General features: G+C 43.7%; 4 protein-coding genes across 5 annotated transcripts; 2 read left to right on the top strand and 2 right to left on the bottom strand.

The window, feature by feature from the left end:
- The first annotated feature begins 484 nt into the window (after positions 1–484).
- tbc1d31 (TBC1 domain family, member 31) lies at positions 485–7,300 on the top strand. 2 transcript variants are annotated; one of them, XM_083679243.1, is made up of 22 exons: positions 485–837; positions 974–1,120; positions 1,244–1,359; positions 1,510–1,688; positions 1,793–1,944; positions 2,041–2,200; positions 2,316–2,516; positions 2,667–2,837; positions 3,038–3,117; positions 3,198–3,344; positions 3,449–3,582; positions 3,676–3,809; positions 3,936–4,115; positions 4,312–4,544; positions 4,718–4,870; positions 5,185–5,320; positions 5,448–5,540; positions 5,634–5,774; positions 6,001–6,195; positions 6,456–6,609; positions 6,710–6,850; positions 6,959–7,300. In XM_083679243.1, exons 1-22 carry the CDS (start codon positions 767–769, stop codon positions 7,105–7,107), a joined length of 3,267 nt encoding a protein of 1,088 aa, XP_083535369.1. In that variant the 5' UTR covers positions 485–766; the 3' UTR covers positions 7,108–7,300. The 2 variants fall into 2 exon arrangements, with proteins under 2 accessions (XP_083535369.1, XP_083535370.1); XM_083679244.1 differs by lacking the exons at positions 485–837; positions 974–1,120; positions 1,244–1,359; positions 1,510–1,688; positions 1,793–1,944 and having other exon boundaries at positions 2,054–2,186.
- A 584-nt stretch (positions 7,301–7,884) lies between these two features.
- Positions 7,885–9,714, top strand: fam83a (family with sequence similarity 83 member A). Its single transcript, XM_083678670.1, has 4 exons — positions 7,885–8,472; positions 8,632–8,799; positions 8,953–9,077; positions 9,206–9,714. Exons 1-4 carry the CDS (start codon positions 7,951–7,953, stop codon positions 9,705–9,707), a joined length of 1,317 nt encoding a protein of 438 aa, XP_083534796.1. The 5' UTR covers positions 7,885–7,950; the 3' UTR covers positions 9,708–9,714.
- A 73-nt stretch (positions 9,715–9,787) lies between these two features.
- cUnh8orf76 (chromosome Un C8orf76 homolog) lies at positions 9,788–12,450 on the bottom strand. Its single transcript, XM_083678671.1, is given in 7 exon segments — positions 9,788–10,429; positions 10,732–10,864; positions 11,005–11,327; positions 11,506–11,649; positions 11,767–11,862; positions 12,280–12,350; positions 12,353–12,450. Coding segments are annotated over 7 exon segments (963 nt in total). The 5' UTR covers positions 12,378–12,450; the 3' UTR covers positions 9,788–10,258.
- A 480-nt stretch (positions 12,451–12,930) lies between these two features.
- On the bottom strand, positions 12,931–19,092 carry zhx1 (zinc fingers and homeoboxes 1). The gene is made up of 3 exons (XM_083678128.1): positions 18,740–19,092; positions 17,912–18,178; positions 12,931–17,792 (listed from the first exon to the last, which is right to left on the bottom strand). Exons 2-3 carry the CDS (start codon positions 18,069–18,071, stop codon positions 15,457–15,459), a joined length of 2,496 nt encoding a protein of 831 aa, XP_083534254.1. The 5' UTR covers positions 18,072–18,178; positions 18,740–19,092; the 3' UTR covers positions 12,931–15,456.
- Positions 19,093–19,307: the final 215 nt, after the last annotated feature.

A 19,307-nucleotide genomic window follows, 5' to 3' on the forward strand; every position in this document is an offset into this window, starting at 1 on the left:
AATGACAGGTGTCACAGGAATAGGACTTTACTAAAGTTTAACATGATCAAACTGATTTTATTCACAAACTAATATAATAAGATGATCTGTCTCTTTTGCCAGACCTGCGAAAAGAGACTTGAAAACCATTGACTTCAAAGATCATCAATACTAAGCTTTTACATACTGTGCAATAGTGGGAAATAATGTGCAACACAGAGGGCCTTAATTTGCATGATAACAGAATGTGATAAATACAATACAATACATTCGCAAGGTCTCATTCACAACTTGCTACTTTCGTATCTTATCAACCTTTCTGAAAACGCCAAAACGTTATACAATCATAACACAACGCTCGTGGCAAAAGTGAAGAAGACGTTGTCACTAATTTCTGAATCAGAAATCTCTCAAGAAACCCTCTCTAGCCTTGCCTATTCCTAAGAGAACTTCAATACCCACAATGCACTCATCTATTTACCTGCGTGACGTCCTAGAAGCGACAAATTAGTAACCGCTATTACATTTTCATCTAAAAGCTTTATGTTTCAGGTTAGCGAGATGTAAATCAGTCACTTTAGATTTTTAAACCTAAAGCTTAATAATGTTTACTGTTTCATAATATTCGTGTGGCCAGGGTACTTGCATTTCATAGCTAGGCGTGTTATTGCTTTCAAATTTCGCGCTGTACGTACCGCCAAAGCAAAGGATAGGCTTACTTTGTTAGCTGACTAAAATTAGCTACCTAACTAGCGACAAACCCCAACGCCCCAAATCTGCTTTTAAAATGCAGGTGACAGATATAGGAAACAAGGAGGAGGGGAAAGTATGGCATCGAAAACCAACACCGAGTAATGGGTAGGTACAGCAAGATCGCTTCTCTCATCTCATCTCTCTCTCTCTCTCGTGTGTGTGTGTGTGTGTGTGTGTGTGTGTGTGTGTGTGTGTGTGTGAGAGTGTGTGAGATAATAACGTCAGTCAATGCCTTTTACAGGGTTATGGTCAGCGTGATTCACAGTGCAGCTGCCTATCAATCAAAAACTATACGATTTCTTCATGTCACCTTCGACACTACAGGGGAGTCTTTTCTTGCTGGTGATCACCATGGGAATATATATGTCTTTGACATCAGCAGAAACAGGTGAATTATGATGACACTTTTTAAGGTTTATGGAAAAACAACCCAATTGTGCATTGTCCTCTTATTCGACCATCTCCAGTGATGCAGTGCTCATTTAGTCCTGTGTTTTTTGTCTTTTACCAGGTTTAGACTTGTTCAGAGGACAGGTCAAGCATGCACTGCTTTGGCATTCAACTTGCGCAGAACAACAGAATTTTTGGTTGCTCTTGCTGACTACTCCATCAAGTGCTTTGACAAAGGTATGACAGTCTTTCTAACTCTATTGCAGCCTACCTATTTGGCAACAGATTTGTTGTTCATTAATAGCTGCTTGAGGACATCAGGTGCAGGATTATGCTGTATACTCAACCGTACACAATCTTAAAAGACTGTTGATTATTTTTTGTCAGACACCAAGCAGCTAGTTAGCTGGATGCGAGGTCATGAGGGTGCCATATCCTCAGTTTCAGTCCATGGCTCTGGCAGGTATGCCATCACTACGTCAGCTGACACCGCTCAGCTCTGGGACCTCGACACCTTCCAAAGGAAGAGGAAGCTCAACGTTCGCCAGTCAGTGGGTATACAGAGGGTAAGATCATTTAATTTACCGATATGGCATTTTAGCTTTTTGTAGTCTCTATGAACTATACATGATTGATTTCAACTGTTGCTGTGGGGCGTTTTGTTCCCTAGGTCTTCTTCCTTCCTCTGAGTAACACCATCCTCAGCTGCTTCAATGATGATTCCATCTTCGCCTGGGAGAGTGAGACATTGTTCTGCAAATACCAGCTGCCAGTTCCAGATGAGGGGCCCAGGATCCACTACAAGGCCTTTGCTGTCACACGGTGTGGGACTGTGACATTTACAGATACATCCTGAACTGAACAGTAAAGTGGTAAGTTAGTTGTTGTGTCCTTACACTATCTTTGTTGTGGTTGCAGTGATGGAAAAACTCTGGCTGCTGGGGGGAGGTCCAACCTACTTCATTTGTGGTGTCTGGACAGCAAGCAGCTCCTCAGAGTTGTCCAGATGCCACCTAAAGTTCGGACTGTGCGGCAGCTGGAGTTCCTACCAGACAGCTTTGATGGTGGGTCCAGCCAGGTATGTGTAATCTGTGAGCAAACTGGTTGATATGGAGCCATTTTAGGAGAAAAGCTGTTAGTTTCTATGGTTGGCCTTACAGTAGATAACTAATGTAGAAATGTTTCCTCTTTAGACACTCGGGGTGTTGAGCCAGGATGGTATAATGCGCTTCATAAACATTCAGACCTGCAAGCTTCTCTTTGACATCGGATCCCATGATGATGCAATCACCTCAGCTGCTGTCAGTCCCAACGGCCGCCATGTTGTGGCGATAATGGATAATGGCAGCCTGAACATCTACAGTGTGCAAAGTCTGACCCAGGACATCAACAAGGTAGCAATATTCAAAATGATTACAAAGTGAACTCATATGACAGACCTCGTTGAATTGCTGTATTTCATACCTTTGATCATCTGAAATGTCTTGTTCATCTCTGTTGTTGTTTGATTGTACTCTACATGCCTCTCTCTCTGCCTCTCCTAGCCACCCGCACCCCTGGTGAAAGTGGTCCCCAGTGGGGACAGTGGAGACCAGTCTGTTGTGAGGGTGAAGGTGAAGTCAGCGGCGGTCCAGAGGCCTGCCAAAACATCCGGTCGTCGAGTCCAGACCAAAGTCCTGAGGCCTCCAGCTCTCCCTATGGCAGCTGACAAAGAGGTATGCCACAGAGAGGCACTCTAGTTCATGTGGTATAATCTTATAGTAATCTGATAGTGGCATGCATGGTCTTGTCTTTCTGTGGAACTGTCCTGTCAGCAACTGTTTTCAGCAGTTACTTTCTGTTTGAATACATCTATATCTCTTAGTCAGTTGAGTCATTGATGAGTTTTTCTTATAGATGGTGGTTTGCTTTACAGAATGAATTACCTGATGGTCTGAACAAAAAGAGGCTTGTAGCATTACTGAAGGCGTTTGGAGAATATCCAGCTAAATACAGGTAATGAATCACAAAACAAGACCACGGTCAACATTTTAGGAGGGGCAGTAAATGTGTAACTTGTCTTTTTGCCTCTTCAGGATGTTTGTGTGGAGGTCACTCCTGCGACTACCAGAGAACCATGCTGCCTTCAGCAGCTTGACTGACAAAGGCCTGCATTCTGCCTACCTAAGCATACATGAGCGCTATCCCATCAAGAGCCACAAACTACAGCGGGGCCTGCAGAGGTAACACTTAGTATCTGACTTGATATAAGACATTCATATTTATAGAAAGGTCAAATAGACTAGAATGATGAATTATCATATCCATTACTTGCCTGTCAATACAGGGTATTATCTGCACTGGCTCACTGGTCAGCCATCTTTGGAGAGGCTGACTACCTGCCTCTGGTGGCCTTTCCCTTTGTCAAGCTATTCCAGAACAATCCACTAATCTGTTTTGAAGTGGTCGCCACAGTCATAGGTACAGTAATATGCATAAAACTGAATAATCATATATGGTTGTTATCCTGATTCAAGTTGTCCTCTGATATGGCCCACTTTTACTGTCTTACAGTGAACTGGTGCCAGCACTGGTTTGAGTACTTCCCCAATCCCCCACTCAATGTGTTGAGTATGGCAGAGAACGTCCTGGCCCATCATGACAAGGAACTGCTGCAGCACCTCATAGACTGTGGTGTTACCTCACAGGTGAGAGGACTGAATGATGCACTGTGTTTTATAGTGTTGTGCATTAGTAGTTAGTGTGAATAAGGCAGACCAAGCAATCATACATCATTTTCTTCTGTTTTTTCTCTCTCGTCATCCCTCCCCTAGCTGTACATTTGGCCCTTACTGGAGACTCTGTTCTCAGAGGTGCTGACACGGGATGAGTGGCTGAAGCTCTTTGACAATGTCTTCTCCAACCAGCCGGCTTTCCTGCTGGTGGCAGTGGTGTCCTATGTCTCCTGCTGCCGCGCTCCCCTTCTCCTCTGCCACCAAAAAGAGGACTTTGAGGTAGAACCTTTTTTTTTTTTAAACCGGGGGGGGGGTCACTGTCAGAGGTCAGGCCTTTGTTGTCATGGCAGAACCACTCTACATTCTAGGGTTTAGCAGAGCATTGTTTGCGCTGCATTCCTCTTCATATAGTCACTGTATGAATGATCTGCCTTGTTCTTAATGCTCACTTTTCTCTCTCTGTTTTTCTGTTAAGTATTTCTTTCACCACCGCAACAATTTGGACATCAGTGCCATGATTAAGGAGACGTACAGGCTGATGGAGAGCACCCCAGCAGAGATCCACCCACGCTCCATGCTCAGTGACTTTGAGCCCCTGACCAGGGGACAGTACCCTGTGTTCAACAAGTATCCCACCTTCATCGTAGAGTACCAGTCCCAGGAACGGGAGAGGATCCGCCAGCAGGAGGTGGAATACCTCAGAGAGAGGTGAGATTCAGTGGAATCTTGTGAGTTCTTGTGAATGTTTATAAGGTTTATATTGTGGCATGTGTGACTGTGTACCTACAGTATAATGTGAGGGAGCTGATTGACTGAATACCTTCTTCATGACTTGCTTACGAGAACAGTCGAAGTGACATCTCCCTTCTGTGTGTGTGCAGGCAGGCGGTCCAGGAGCTGCGTGCAGAAGCGGTGAAGAGGCAGGCTGAAGACGAGGCGTGGTACACACAGCAGGACCTGCTGCAGCAGGCAGAGGAGCAGCGCAGGAAGATCCTAAAGGAGGAGGAGAGCAAGCTGGCTGAGCAGAGAACTAGGTCAGACACACAGAGGGGCAGGCAGAGGGAGTCAAACAAACATCAAATCAAACTGACAGTGAGACACTGTCAGTTATACATTTGATATAATGTGTAATATATCAAAGGGGAACACTTACAGCTTTCCTCCTCCAGAGGTCACCCATCTAAGGCAATCTCACCCTCATTAGCCCTCAATAGATGACACTTACGTTGTAAATGACACATAAATGACAGTGTGATATCTTGCTGAAGGCCATCCACACGCCCTTAAATGCTTTTAATTGCCGACTAGTTGAGCTGATATGGACTCTTGTCTGGCCTGTGCCCACCAGGCTGGCTGCTATGAAGAGAGAGCTGAAGGTGAAGGAGCTGCACCTGATCGACGCGGCCAGGAGGCGCTTCCTGAAGCACCAGCAGGACCAGAGGATGGCGGAGCTCCACAGGCTGGACGATGAGATCCAGAGGAAGGTATGCTAAACCATGGGCTTCAGTCTGTGTCCATTGTGTTGCCTTATTGAGGAATCATGTTTCTTCCTTGTAATCTCCCAGGCATCCCTCTTATAAGTATGTTATGGTTCCCCAATGTTGCTCTCAGATGAATATAAGGGACCAGGAGACATCCACTGCAGTGCAGGATATAGAAGTGAGACAGATGGAGCTGGATGCTCAGAGACGACTGTTTGAGCAGGTGAGTGGTGCCCTCATCACTGTCCTCTCTACTTACCTCACAATATATATGATTCTGTCCTTATGATATTATTGTGTAACTTCTCACTTCTAGCAATTGGCCAAAGAGCAGGAGCGCGTGACCCAGGAAGTGAGAGCAGAGGTGGACACTCGGAGGCACAGAGCAGAGATAGAGGAGTCCACCTATCAGCAACTCATCCACAACGACACTGACCTGAGCCTGGGAACCAAGAAAGTGAGCACTGAAAACACTATCACCTGTATAGCGGTATCAAATCAATGAATTTCCCTGTTTGTTCTAGCACACACTCTTTGAGACCTGTATCAAACGAACAGCAAATGAATGTGTCAGAGACTGGAGGCCAAGGGGCGTCATCCTCACGTCCCCCAGGGCTGCCAGGGCTGGCGTGGCTGTACCTGTGCTGTCCTCCCTTCACCTCTCCCTCCCTCCTGTCCCCCAGGTGTTGGAGGAGTCTCTGGCGGAGGCAGGGCAGCTGGGTGTGGACACAGACTGGCAGGCTGAGGTAATGAAGCGGCTGCACTGGGCCGACGCAGAGCAGGAGAGGCACTTCCAACAACTTGCCCGTCTGCACAGAGAGACCCGCGACAAGGAGGAGCAGCTCGTCAACACCATGCAGGAGATGGAGGGCAAGAGGGTAAGATAGAGAGCAGATGGCATGGTGCTTAGAGTAGTAATGGAGGTAAATATGGTTATCATCAACAAGTGCTTTTTGAGGATCCTTGTACTGTATGTCTGCTGCTTGTAATTAATACATTGGAATACTTGGTCACATTTAAATGGATAAACAGCACACAACAGGATAGACATACATGTGTAAAACTCACACCCATATCTGCCCAAATCTGTCCTGTCACAGTGATGCGGTGTGAACTGTGTTGTGTTGTTGGTGGGCAGTGGGAGGACGTGGTGGTTAAGAGAGCCCAGCTGGAGGAGGAGAGGCAGGCGGCAGCCACATCAGAGGCCCACAGGAGAGTCTTCCTCACACAGGAGGTAGAGGAGACAGAGCAGCACCTGGACAAGCTGAGGAGGAGCCAGGATGAGTCTCTCAGTGAGTCCAGCACCCATGCAACTATATTCATATTATTTCCCATTCCAAGTGTTTACCTTGGCAGCCATTGTGTGGTGACTGACAGTAAGAATTTTGGCAGATCGACAGTGGGAGATGCAGGCAAGGTCACGGTGCTCTAATAGAGGACTGCTGCACAAGCCTGCTACTGCTCCAGCTCCAGCTCAGACAGAAAACACTGTGTGCCTTAACAACCAGTCCACCTCAGACGACTCCACTAACTGTAAGTATGGCTGTTCCTGCTGCATTTACAGTGAAGGTCTCTGGTTTCATACAGTATGGTGTACCTGACTGATCCTAATGAGTCCTGCATGGTTTCTTGTGTCCTCAGTTTCATTAGACCGGGGTCGTGGGGAGCTGGACTGTAGAGAGAGGGAGTTGATGCAGGACATCAGAGAGCTCCGCCAGAAATTGGCAGCCCGTGCCAAAAACTCCAACTCTAACAGCAACTCTACCTCACTGTCCCCCAGCTCTCAGTGACGACACCTCCGCCACCTCAGTGCAGTTGACTGTGGCTGTGCCATGTACATTGCTAAACTTGAAAATGAGACCGAAAGTGGTTGTGGTTATATACCCGTTTTTCTGGTTGAAAGATGATACCAGTAATAGTTTACATTCTGAGCAGCTGTGTATGAACTGTGGTGGTATGGTGGTATAGAACCGCATGGTAGCAACCCCCTCCCATATACGTTTTTATGTTTTATTTAATACTTGTTTTTATTAAAATATTGTTAAATCATGAAGGGACTACCACTTTATTTGATCTCAGCTATGTTATGTATTTATACACTCATGCACACATGCTTTTTTTGATCTAATGCCTTGATTAACTCAACAGAGATATTCAGGAAATAATCCACTAATGAAGTGTCAAATGTCTGGGTGTGTCTTCCTTTGATGTTTGGGCTGGGAGGGGTATGATAGATGGAGAGGAGATACATGGTAGTTTCACTCAAAATGGGATGTATTGAATAATGTTTCATCACTCAGAGTTTGACAAAGGGTGAATTGGAAAGATGCACACTGTGCTGTGACAGCTTGTGAAGTGTGCAGCCATATGTCATCGGCCTCTGCTGAGCTGATCTGACACCCATGCTCACCCCTGTCACTCAACTCTCTCTCATTCTCCCTCTAAGGGAAGGAGTGCTGGAACTGCATGTTTTTGTCACGCTCTTTCCCAGAACAGAACACTTGTCTATAAACACAGGTAGGATATACTGAGAGGGCTGGGCTCACCCTACAGATGCCTCACAGGAGAGAAGGAGAGCTACAAGTGACATGCGGAGCAGAGCGTCTTAGTACTTAGTTATTTATATCATCAATATGGACAGCTATGGTCTGTCTGTGTTGTGGTATATGAAGTCCAAGCCTATAGGGAAGGTGAAGCGACGTGTGCAAGAGATGAGAAAAAAAACCTTCATCCCGGTGTCCGACATCGACCTCAGCCACAACGAGAGTGCCCGGCTGGCCACGGACGCACTGCTGAACCAGGGGCTAGAGGCCTACCACGAAGTTCTGGCTCAGGAGGTAGAGGTGGACTTCTTGTCCAAGGAGGAGAAAGGTTACATCCTGGAGAACGTCAGAGATCTGAGCACCAGCAGCGGCAGCCTATGTGAGAATGATGAAGAGCAGGACAAAGGGACAACCTCTCAAAAGTCATCTGATGCAACCGAGTTATACCCTGATGTGTCTGAGAGTGAGCCACCAGGACTGGAACATGGCTGGCCGGTGGAGGACTGGAGTTACCACCTGTTGGGGATCCCCAGGGTGGAAGTATACTTCCAATCAGACAGAGCAGCAACCATAACAGATCTACTGAGAGACTTTATTAGAAAGGCAACAACAGTAAGTACTGTATAAACTAGTATAAAAAACTATAATACTGTATCTATTCAACATCTATATGACATAGAATCATCTCATGATAGTTAATCAACTGATAATTGTAGAAAACATGAACACAGGTAAACAGAACAGCTACAATTGAATGTAATATATCTGCAGGTTCTGGCAATTGTAATGGACACCTTCAGCGATGTGGAGATTTTCTGTGACATACTCGAGGCGACAATGAAGCGCAATGTGTCTGTCTACATTCTGCTCGACCATGTAAATCTGCACATCTTTGTGAAAATGTGTGAGGATCTACAGATCAGCAGCAAACATCTCACTGTGAGTAAATTCAAAACAGTATTTATCATCATCAGCATGGTCATTTCACGGTGACAAATTATACATTTGATTATCCTCACCTGTTATGTTGACTATGTTTCTTCTATGTTTCTACTTCACTCAATATATAAATGTATTGTGTTCTTTCTGCAGAAAGTGTCAATTCGCAGCGTACAAGGAGAGACATACTGTGCAAAGTCTGGTAGGAAATTTACTGGACAGATCAAAGAGAAGTTCATCATCATTGACTGCACTGAAGCTATTGCTGGATCATACAGGTACCTTCGTCATTTTCTGGTCACAAAAACATACACTTTGCAATAACAATCCTTGTTTGAAATGACATGTTGTTTATAGTTCAGTGCAGCTGTGTAATCTCTTCTTTATGTTGTGTTCCATTCCTCAGTTTCACAAGGCTATCCTGGCAGGTAGACCGGAGCCTGGCGGTGCATTTCAAGGGCAGCGCAGTCAAGCCTTTCGACCTGGAGTTTCGCAAGCTCTATGCCAGCTCCAAGCCTGTGCCAGCTTTTCTCACAGTGGCAGCTCCACTTAACCTTCCTCTGCCACACATCCCGGACTTGCTCACCTCCCGTCCGGCAGGATTGTCCACCCCGCAAACGGACCATCCCTGCAGCGGACCCACAGCCCAGCCCAGGTACCACAACACGCAGACCAATGTTCAACTAACCACCCAAGGGACAGTGAACCTGCTGAACTACACAGGGAATCAAAGGTTACAATGGGTCTCCCAGAGGCACACTGCCAGCAGGCCTGTTGTGTGCCAGAGGTCCTTTAACAGTGATTATTGTGCAGGAAACCTGACTCGGCGTCCCTTCACCAGCAATGTGCCCCCTCTTGGAGGGACATGGGGCTTGTTGGAGAGAGGTTTACAGTTCCTAAATAAGTGAAATGGCATACCACAGTGACCATAGTTGCTTGTTAATTATGCTAAAGTTAAAAACATTCTATAGTTGTAATATATACAAATATATTAAAAAAAATATTGAGACTCATGACAGACTAAGGAACTTAACTGTGACAGCTTAAATGTAAACAAAAAGAAAAGAAAAAACAACTATAAATGAGCAAGATCATCTGTATCATATCATGAAGTCAATGTGCTTATATTTATAGTTATTACCCAGTGAGGAATTCAATCACAATCTCTGTCTGATTTACTGTGAATCCATTTATTGTGTGTTTTTATGTAGGGTTTCTATAATATGTATATGCAATGTATGTTATACAGTTGCAAGACCAATTGTGCAAGTGTAGGACAATAAAGCTTTGCTGAACAGAATAGTGGCTCATATGTCTTTGTCATAGAGATGAATTCTCCTTTCCCTGCACCAACACTGATAGAATCACAGAGGATGAAAATGACCAAACCAAACTGTAGAGCCATGGATACAGTTTCATATGGTTGGCAGCAGAAGGAATATAATATAAATAGATACATTCATTCAACATTTGTGGAGCATTTTAAGTCTGTTGACTCCTCTAGTACTCCAGTGAGTATCAGTCTGTTCCACCATCTGTCCTCAAAGTCCTTTACACACAGACCTGCTAAGCTCTCACCATCCTGGTTGTCCTCTCTCATCTTCTCTGGGATTAGATCCTCTCCCATCACCTGTAGACATGTCATTAAAACAGTCAGTCTTTGCTCAGGAGTACTTTCTTTATCATTGTATATTATAACCAACGGACAATCATGGGCTTTTGACTGATATGAGGGGTTTCAGACAGTAACTCAGTGGCATCTCCAGGTTATGGAGCTGCTGAGAAAACGTAATGGGCTTTAAAACATGTAAATCCCTGAGAGTAGGCCGAACCAAACTATGACATCCTAATATGGTGGCACAGAGATGAATTTCCGTTGATTGATTTATTTTGTCCTAGGATGACAAGCATGGTCCTAATGCCCAGCCTCACCTCAGAGATGAGTTGGAGCGTCCTCTCTTTTGGCTCCAAGTACTGCAGTGCCTCGTCAGTCCTCTGCAGAGCTCTTTCACTGTTCTGAAGCACAAAGGATGACTGCTGGTTCTTCAACATACCAAAGAGGAGCCTGGGAAGACAACGCACAGTAAACATCTTAGCAGAAGACAAAGACTGACCTTTAGACTGACTATAGAATGTTTTCTTTCAAGAATAATACCTAATGCAATAATAAAAGCATGTCTAAAATGTTTCTTTGTAAATATTCACCTGGCCCTGACAAAACACATGGAGGCCTTCAGCCAAACGCAGTCCTTCTCTTTCTTTTGTTGGTCTTCAGTTTGAGTCATGGGGTGCTGTCCTGCTGTGTGTTCCTGTTTAAGTGAACTGGAATTTGAGGGTGCTGGGAGAAATTCCAGTAAGCTCATGTAGCTCTCTGCCAGCTTCATCCAATGCCAGTGGTTGTAAGGATGAAGAGAACAAAGCTGCTGCAGGAACGTGATCTTGCTTCTGAGGTCCCCAAAGCGCTCATGAATGTTTACCATTAGGTGAAGTAGACAGGTGAGGTGACAGGTGTTGGAGGCTTCCTTCCTCTGTCAAGAGAAACAGTGCAGATTGCCCATGGCATGATCATAACATTTCATTGCAAATCTAAAACAAAACTACTTTCCTGGTGAGGCTCATATGAAGCCATTCATTACTCTTAAATTATGTGTCATGTCTCTCCAAAAGCCAGCATAAAACCATAGTTCCTAAACGATATAATCTTACAAGTATTTCTGTGATCTCCAGGGCCTGCTCCTCTTTTCCCAGATGACAACAGCATCGTGCCATCCCCTCGAGTATATCCCGTCTGATGGTCAGATTACTATCAGGTACCAGTGCCAGGCAGCTAGTGTATGCATTGAAAGATTTCTGAAAAATTAGATGTATTAAATGAGAAAGAGATGTATGGGATCATATGACAACGCAGCAACTTCCATGCTGCATACAGTAATTTGCAACAGCACAGAATCCAAGTGAAGAAACTACCTGATAGTTATTTTGCCTGTACGCCAAATCAGCTCGAAATTTGAAGATCTTTTGCTTCTCCAAAGAATCCTCTGTGTCGGTGCTCTCACAAAACCACTGTTAAAAGAATCAATGCCACAGTTCTGCTGTTCAATACAATTTATGATATATATACACCCATTGATTCTCAAATAATGTCTTATAAATTACAAATTAGCTTCATGACCCCAAATATAAGGTTGCTTATCTCCATTGTTTATAAAGCAGTGTATTTGTTTGTACACAACTGCTTTGAAATAGGTTTGAGACTACCATTTCAATATCATGGAATGCTATTAATAGTCCTTGCATCCAGAGAGCTGACTAGGAATTTGAGAGGTCTTTTCCAGAGCCCCATTTCTCGATTTCATACCAAAACAAGTGGTAGGCCAAGCATTTGGATTACACCTTTAACTATGTGTTAGCTAGCTTGCTCCAATGTTGTCAATGTTTTGAACTTCAGTAGTGGTAGCTAGCTTCCTGGGAATCACTCACCTCTGATTCACAACATTTGGCGTTGTAAGACGACAGAGAAACATGAACCTTATCTCTTGCCTCTCCGAATCGTCAAAGGCGCTACCGAAAATGTCCATTTCAACTGTACGAGGCTTTAAAATAGTCTATTACTTGACACAAATGTTGTTTACATCTAAACATCCATGTGGGCATGCAGTGTTTAAATCGAAATTGCACGATGGGAAACATACAATGATGATCTGAGTTCCGCAGAGAGAAGTTCCGCTCACGTCATTCTTTGCCGAAAGGTGAAGGTGTCAGGATTAGATGCAACATAAAAAGACTGGTTCTTGAATCTTGATGTAATAGACTACTCAGACTTTGTACAAGATTGCTCGTTTTTATATATATATATAAAGTTCGAATATATTATATATATGATATATACATATACATACATATATATATATACAAACCAAGTATTTAAGGAAGCATTGATCCAATATATGGACACTCTGAAATTCTGTACGAACTCTAAATGCCATTAAGACAAATAGTATGTACAATAGACAGTCTATGTAATGAATTGAATGAACGAATGTTAACTCCCAAGCTTTTTTTATTTTATGAATTGAATACTGAATGTGAATTGTTTACAATAAAACACTTCTTTCTTTTTTTAAAGTCAGGATTAGATGCTCCTATAATAAGAGCTCTGTAATAAACTAAAAGCAACACCCAACAAAGGGAAGGGAGATGGTCTAAGAGGACAACCAAGAACACTTTTTCATCCAAATTTATTGTATTTTGTTCAAAACAAACAAAGTATAAAATATATATTTTGTCTAAATCAAGCCACAGCCTAAAATACAATTTGATTTAAATTAATAGCATTGCACAGTCTATGGCTCAGGGAACTAAAGCTCATTCAGCTGATTTTGAGTTTGCAGAGGCCTACTGACTTTTTCAGCTCCAAGGCTACTCAATATGACAAATTTCCTTGGTTTATCATTTGAAGTTTGAAACAACTTTCACTTTTTCCTCAACACATGTGGACCATGATTTGAGCCAAAAGGTTCTTCTCATAGAACTATTACCGTTAATAAATACAGTAGGTAAAAGAAGAATATCATTATCCAATGTGGCTTATTAGAGCAGTAATAAGCAAAAATTATAAACAGATTCGGTTTAAGATTCTGTGCAGAACAATCCAAAGAGGACAAATGCTAAGGATTTTATGTAGTCAGGTTAAGGCTACTACGAAACAAGCTCACTCTACATATTGAGAAATAGCAAAGAGGACATGAGATAAGATAAGACAGTAATTACTAATGGTCACACTGTTACATCTACTGTACAAGAGTAACTTGGATACATGAGTGTTGCAGAATGAAGGCAACAGTAGCCAAAAGCAAAAAACGACTGGGGCAACATTGCAGTAATGATCAGAACAAGTCATCTCTAGCACTCAATCCATCTCAAAAGACTATTGTACATGTTAATCAACACTATACAAGCAATTCATAGAAGTCAAGACAGGATTCATAATGATCATAAATAGAAACATATAAAACCATTAAAAACTGCTTGTCTAATACAAGGGCATAAAAGATTTGTACAAAACAAGAATTTTCCTATCTTTTCCTTGATGATTATTGCATGCAGTACTGGATGTCTCAAAATTCAACTTCAAATGTATCTTGTCGGTGCCTTTTAACTATGGTACTAACATGCAATTCACAGCATTCATGCTGCACAATGTCAAATGTCAATGAACATGAGGTGTTCATGATCTCCTCATTCTCAACCTCCAAGTCTTGATGGAATCCTGCTCAAAAAAGCATGAGCCATACAGGCACATAGGTTTGTCTCTTCAAAAGTTATGAATCCATCCATCCATCCATCCATCCATCCCTCTGTAAAACGTTTTGATGTTACAGTTCATACAAAGCTTTAATAACTTATTTAAAACTTGGTTACAATACTTTGATAGACCATTGGTATTTGGTAACTCATCGCAATAGATCATTTTTCCCCCCCACTGTGCCACTTTTTTTCTGCACAGGATACTGAGTTTCAGCCTATTAGGTCTTTGTCTCATCACTGTATTCACTGGCTGAGCAGACTGTATCCAATAGGCTGGCACCCAGGCTAACAAGATGTGGCGTACAGGTCAGGAAAACTGTCTTGTGAAGTGCAAAGCTTGCCATTTAGATAACAGTTGGGGAAAAGCCCTATATAAGAGTACTATATAGCAAAACAAAAGCGTAACAGTAAACACATGCATCTGGATATAAGTTAGAAAACAATTGTTTGAAAACAGCCCTGTGTTAACTCCACTGCTCATACAGGTTGTGTTATCTGAAAAAATACATGTTCTATAAGGGAAACTCATGCACATTTTCAACTGAGCAACTTCACAAAATTGAAAATAGGACCCATATTGTGCCATTTAGTTACTGACAGCAGTAGGCCATAGTTCATAATGTTCTTTTGTGCTGTATCGATATCCAACTTTTGATTGAAGCACTACTGGAGGGGCAGTCTAATAAGGTTAATCCTCTTGAAAATACAATCGTTTCAAAGGACAGAAAAAGGCTAAATACGAGTTATAAAAATTATTTGGTCTCTTAAAGCCATTTAATGGTATAAGAGATTAAGGTGTCTAATCAAGATTTTTTTTCCACATGTTAATACAGAGGTGGAGAAAGTGCGTGGCGGTGTGCTACGATGTCAGTTCTTCCATATAGGACACAATATGTACTGTGCCTGTGATTTGACTAACGCCTTCATAGCACAGGAAACTATCACATTCATTAGTTTACTTTGGCACCGCAGTTCCACTCAGCATTTCAGAGAACCCGATAAACTTTTCATTTGAATCCAAATGAGTAATTTCATTCATTCCACTAAGGTACTTACTACGAATTGCACATTGCACAAATACCATTGTTTTATCAAATGAATTTCAATATCAATTCACGTCTGATCATTTCATTTCACATAAGTATATCGATAGCCAATATCGATTACATGATTACTAACAATTAACAAATGGATCTACACTAAAAGTGTATAAGGTGCACGTCATGTGTGTTTGTATTGGTGGCATTTCATTTTTAATGTCTTGCAGTCAAACGGTACCCCTTAAACACACAGAGAAAGAGAGAGTACTCAATTTGTGTGTACTGTTAGACCAAAACCAGTTATCCATAACTAGTCTTCTGACCCTGACAATGATTTTCGGACACTCCGAGAAGGCTCCCAAGCTTCACTATCATCAGTGTCATCATCGTCGTCATCTTCTTCACCCACCACTGTGTTACTCTGCTCTTCTTGTGCCATCTCATTCTCACCCTGTGACTCTTCCTCTTCATCCTCCTGGTCCTCATTCACTGCAGCATCCTCAAACAGGTCAGTGCCCATGTCCTCCCTCCTGTGAATCTCTGCAAACCACTCCCTAACCTGCTCATACCCCATATTGGACTTCGCCACAAGCTCATCCAAGTCTTGCTCATTCAGGAATTTGTGCTTCAGATAATACTCCTTCAGATTCTCTTTTCCAGACTTGAACTTTATTATGGGAGGTGACTTCTCTGAGCTTGTGGACCTCTTGGCCTTCCTACTTCGGGACCTTCCCCAGCCACGGTTTCGTATCCTCCTCTTCCTGTTCTTGTTGCCATTCATGCCCTCAACATTTCCACTTTGGTAGTAGAAGAACCACTTTAAGTTGCCATTCTTCCAAGCATATCGCGTGTCCCCAAACCAGTTGACTATGTAGGGCCTAGGCAGCCCACTCTCCTCTGCCAGCTTGTCGTACTCCTCGGTGGAGGGCCACTGGGTGCGCACAAAGGCACTCTTCAGGACGTGGAGCTGCTCTGGGGTTTTCTTCCCAATCTTGTCCCTGCTTGGCCGCCGGCCACCGGGTGGAGTCTGGCTCCCTCTTTTAGAGGAGGAAGGAGAAGTACCAGCCTCACTCTCCATCCACTCAGGGGACTCTGCTACTGGGGTCTTCCTCTTCTCTGTGAACCAGGCATCAATCTCCCTCCTGGTGAGCTTGGTCTCCGTCCTCAGCTTGGTAAGCTCGTCGTCTGTGGGAGTGTTACACTTCTGATAACTCTCCTCTAAAACCACCAGCTGCTCTGGTGTCTTCTCCTTGAACTTTTGCAGCGTGAAGTCTGGAAAAGGGTTCCAGGTCTTGGGACGTGTCTCTTTCTCTTTGACAGCCGCAGGTGGGGGAGACTGAGGGGTTTCATCACTGGAATCAATTACTATGGTGGCGTTGCTGCTGCCCCTGACATTGTCATGGAAAACAATGACGTGACTATTCTTTGAGTTGCGCTGGTTGTAGCGTGTGTCACTAAACCACTTCTTTATCTCCCCTTTGGTTAGACTTGTCAGTTTCATCAGCCGTGCAATCTCTGCATCACTGGCAAAGTGATTCTTCAGGTAACTGGCTTTCAGTTCTGCAAGTTGCTCCTTGGACTTCTTTGGCCGCAATCCAAAGTGGTCTGCACTGAGAGCAGAGTTCTCCTGTGGAGTCAGGGAGGGGGGCTGGACAGTGGTAGCCCTCTTCATTTCACTAACAGCTGTGTTGGTCTGATTGGAGCTTGTCCTGGTTGCCTGAGATTGGTGGGGGACCCCAGCTACTGTCAACGTAATGGGTGTGGTCACAGGTAGGCTGTTGGCTGTGCCAACCTGGGTGAAGACGAGGCCGGGCTGTCCCACAATCTGGCAGGTCTGGAGAATAGACTGTAGGCCATTAGCAGCAGCAGAGAGATGGTGGGCTGGGATCACAGTGAAGGTCTGAGGCACTGTATGCACTGTGCCGTTGAACTGCTTCCTCCTGGCCTCCTCCACTTCCTCAGGAGTCCAGCTCACGCCATGCTTCAGACGCTGAGCAGAGAACCAGATCTTTATCTGCTCCTCAGTGAACTTTGTCTGGGCAGCCAACCCCATTATTTCTGACACTGATGGATATGGGAACTTTTTATAGGTGTTGACCAGAACAGTGTTGGAATCCATTGCTGCATTATATGTTGGAATACTACTGACTGGGATCAGAAGCTGAGCTTGGGCACTCTGCTGGGCCTGGAGGGCGGAGAGGACCTGGGCCAATCCAGCAGGGAGGACCGTGGCAGAGTTGAAGATAGATTTCTTCTGCTCTACTGTGTTGGGAATGTTAATGAGTACACTGGGCTTCAATGACTCCACGTGAAGTGGGCTCATCATCTCAACAGGTGTTAGAGTACCCAGGGGTGCTTCTATAGGCTCCTGCTCTTCTTCACTTTCTCCCATTCCATCACTCTCATCTGCTGCTTTGAATGAAACAGCAATTCTCTTGGGTTCAGATTTGCTCTTCATTTTCATAATGGGAGTTTTGCTGAGCGAAATACCAGCTGTGGCGGGGTCTTCGCTTTCCTCCATCTCCTGCTGCACAAATCCCCCATCCAAGGTCAGGTCATCTACTGTCTGCTCCAGTGGGTTATTGTTGCGTTTCACTGCTGCACTGGTAACACCGTCTTCTCCACTAGGCTGGCAAACATCATGCTCTGAAAAGTATGTTGAACAGCTATGTTAGTTCACGAGAGGACAAAGTGATTACATTTCAAGTGAAAACTGGTGTGTGTGTGTTAACATATGAAGCCGTTGAATTAATAAACACACTCACCTGACTCAGGTTCAATGGATACCAGTGCAGCTTCTGCAGGCCCCTCAGCTCCGCTCTCAGCTCCATCCTTTGCCTTCGTCATGTCCATTTCTTGATCTTGCTCCATGACATCAGAGGGCAGGACCATACAAGGCGTGGTTGATTTTCTTCTGCTTGCCATTGTGTAGGCCCCAGGATAACCTTGTGTAAGGACACTCTTGACTCTCTTGATCTTTCTCAAGAGATGGTTTGATTTACATACTAAAATCTCAAACTTTTAATTGCAACCTGAAACACAAAAAAATTATTGTTTAAGTACTGTACATATTCCATTCTATAAAGCATGCATGACCTGCAACTGTTGATTGTTTTTAGTAATAAATCACTATCATTTTTAAGAGTAATTACACATGCATAATCCACTAGAAAAAAAATCCTCCACATCAATGCAATGGGAATATAATTCGGAGTGATGTGCAACCTCCTACACAGACGGATTATGTTGCAAAGTAGTTGTAAACCCATTGTGCGTTTGCTCAACTTGTTTACTGTCTACAGTTCAAAGCTACTGTTAGTGATTTGGCTCAAACTCTACGTGACATGAACTAGCTAGCTGTTTAGATCCATAAAAAGATAGCTAGCATAGAATAGAAAAATATACTGCTAGCTAGTGTTTTGAACTAAATATTGAACGTCAATCTGAATGTTATACAGCTAACTGTAGCTCCCACCTCTGCAGCTAGACAGTTGTGTGCACCTGGATCATGATGCCAGGCTGGAGACTATGCGGCTGGTAGTGGCAATTTCATTATCCAGAAAAGGTTGTAAGTAGCTAGATAACCATCTTACCAGGACAGGCAGCGATCACTGCTGCACAAAGAGCCAGGCTTCACTCTTATCCGTTCTCGTCTGGTATGCTTTCAGCTAGCCACGGCGTTCAACCCAAGCTCACCCTGACTGCAGTAGTTGGACTCGCGGGTCTTCCGAGGCAGTGTGGACTGGAGGAGGCTAGGCGAATCGAGTCTACCACTGTCTGCTGATGCACGAAACATTTAACATTTCGCTGCAAGTTGTTTCCGATAGATATATCTTCTCAAAGTTACTCAAACGCAGGCCAGATAAAATAAGTCACTTCAAGTTCGCCATTTGTGCATAAAATAAAATTACTTTGTGTTCTTTATAATGGCAGTTTCTAATGATCAAACGACGTCACCACTGTCAATGATACGTCTTGACGTCATTCCGAAGCGACTTTTTACAGTCGATCATGCTTGAATCTGCCGTGTGTAAACATGTAACATGTAACAGCCTAATTTATAAGTATGGTAACAGCCAGTGTAGAACTACATGTAAAAGCACTGATGAAGTGTATGTGCTTTGCCGTATTTCTAATTTCTTTGACAGAGCAAATGAAGAG

This window comes from Argentina silus (genome assembly GCF_951799395.1).
Source record: "Argentina silus genome assembly, chromosome: 10".
Taxonomy (NCBI): domain Eukaryota; kingdom Metazoa; phylum Chordata; class Actinopteri; order Argentiniformes; family Argentinidae; genus Argentina; species Argentina silus.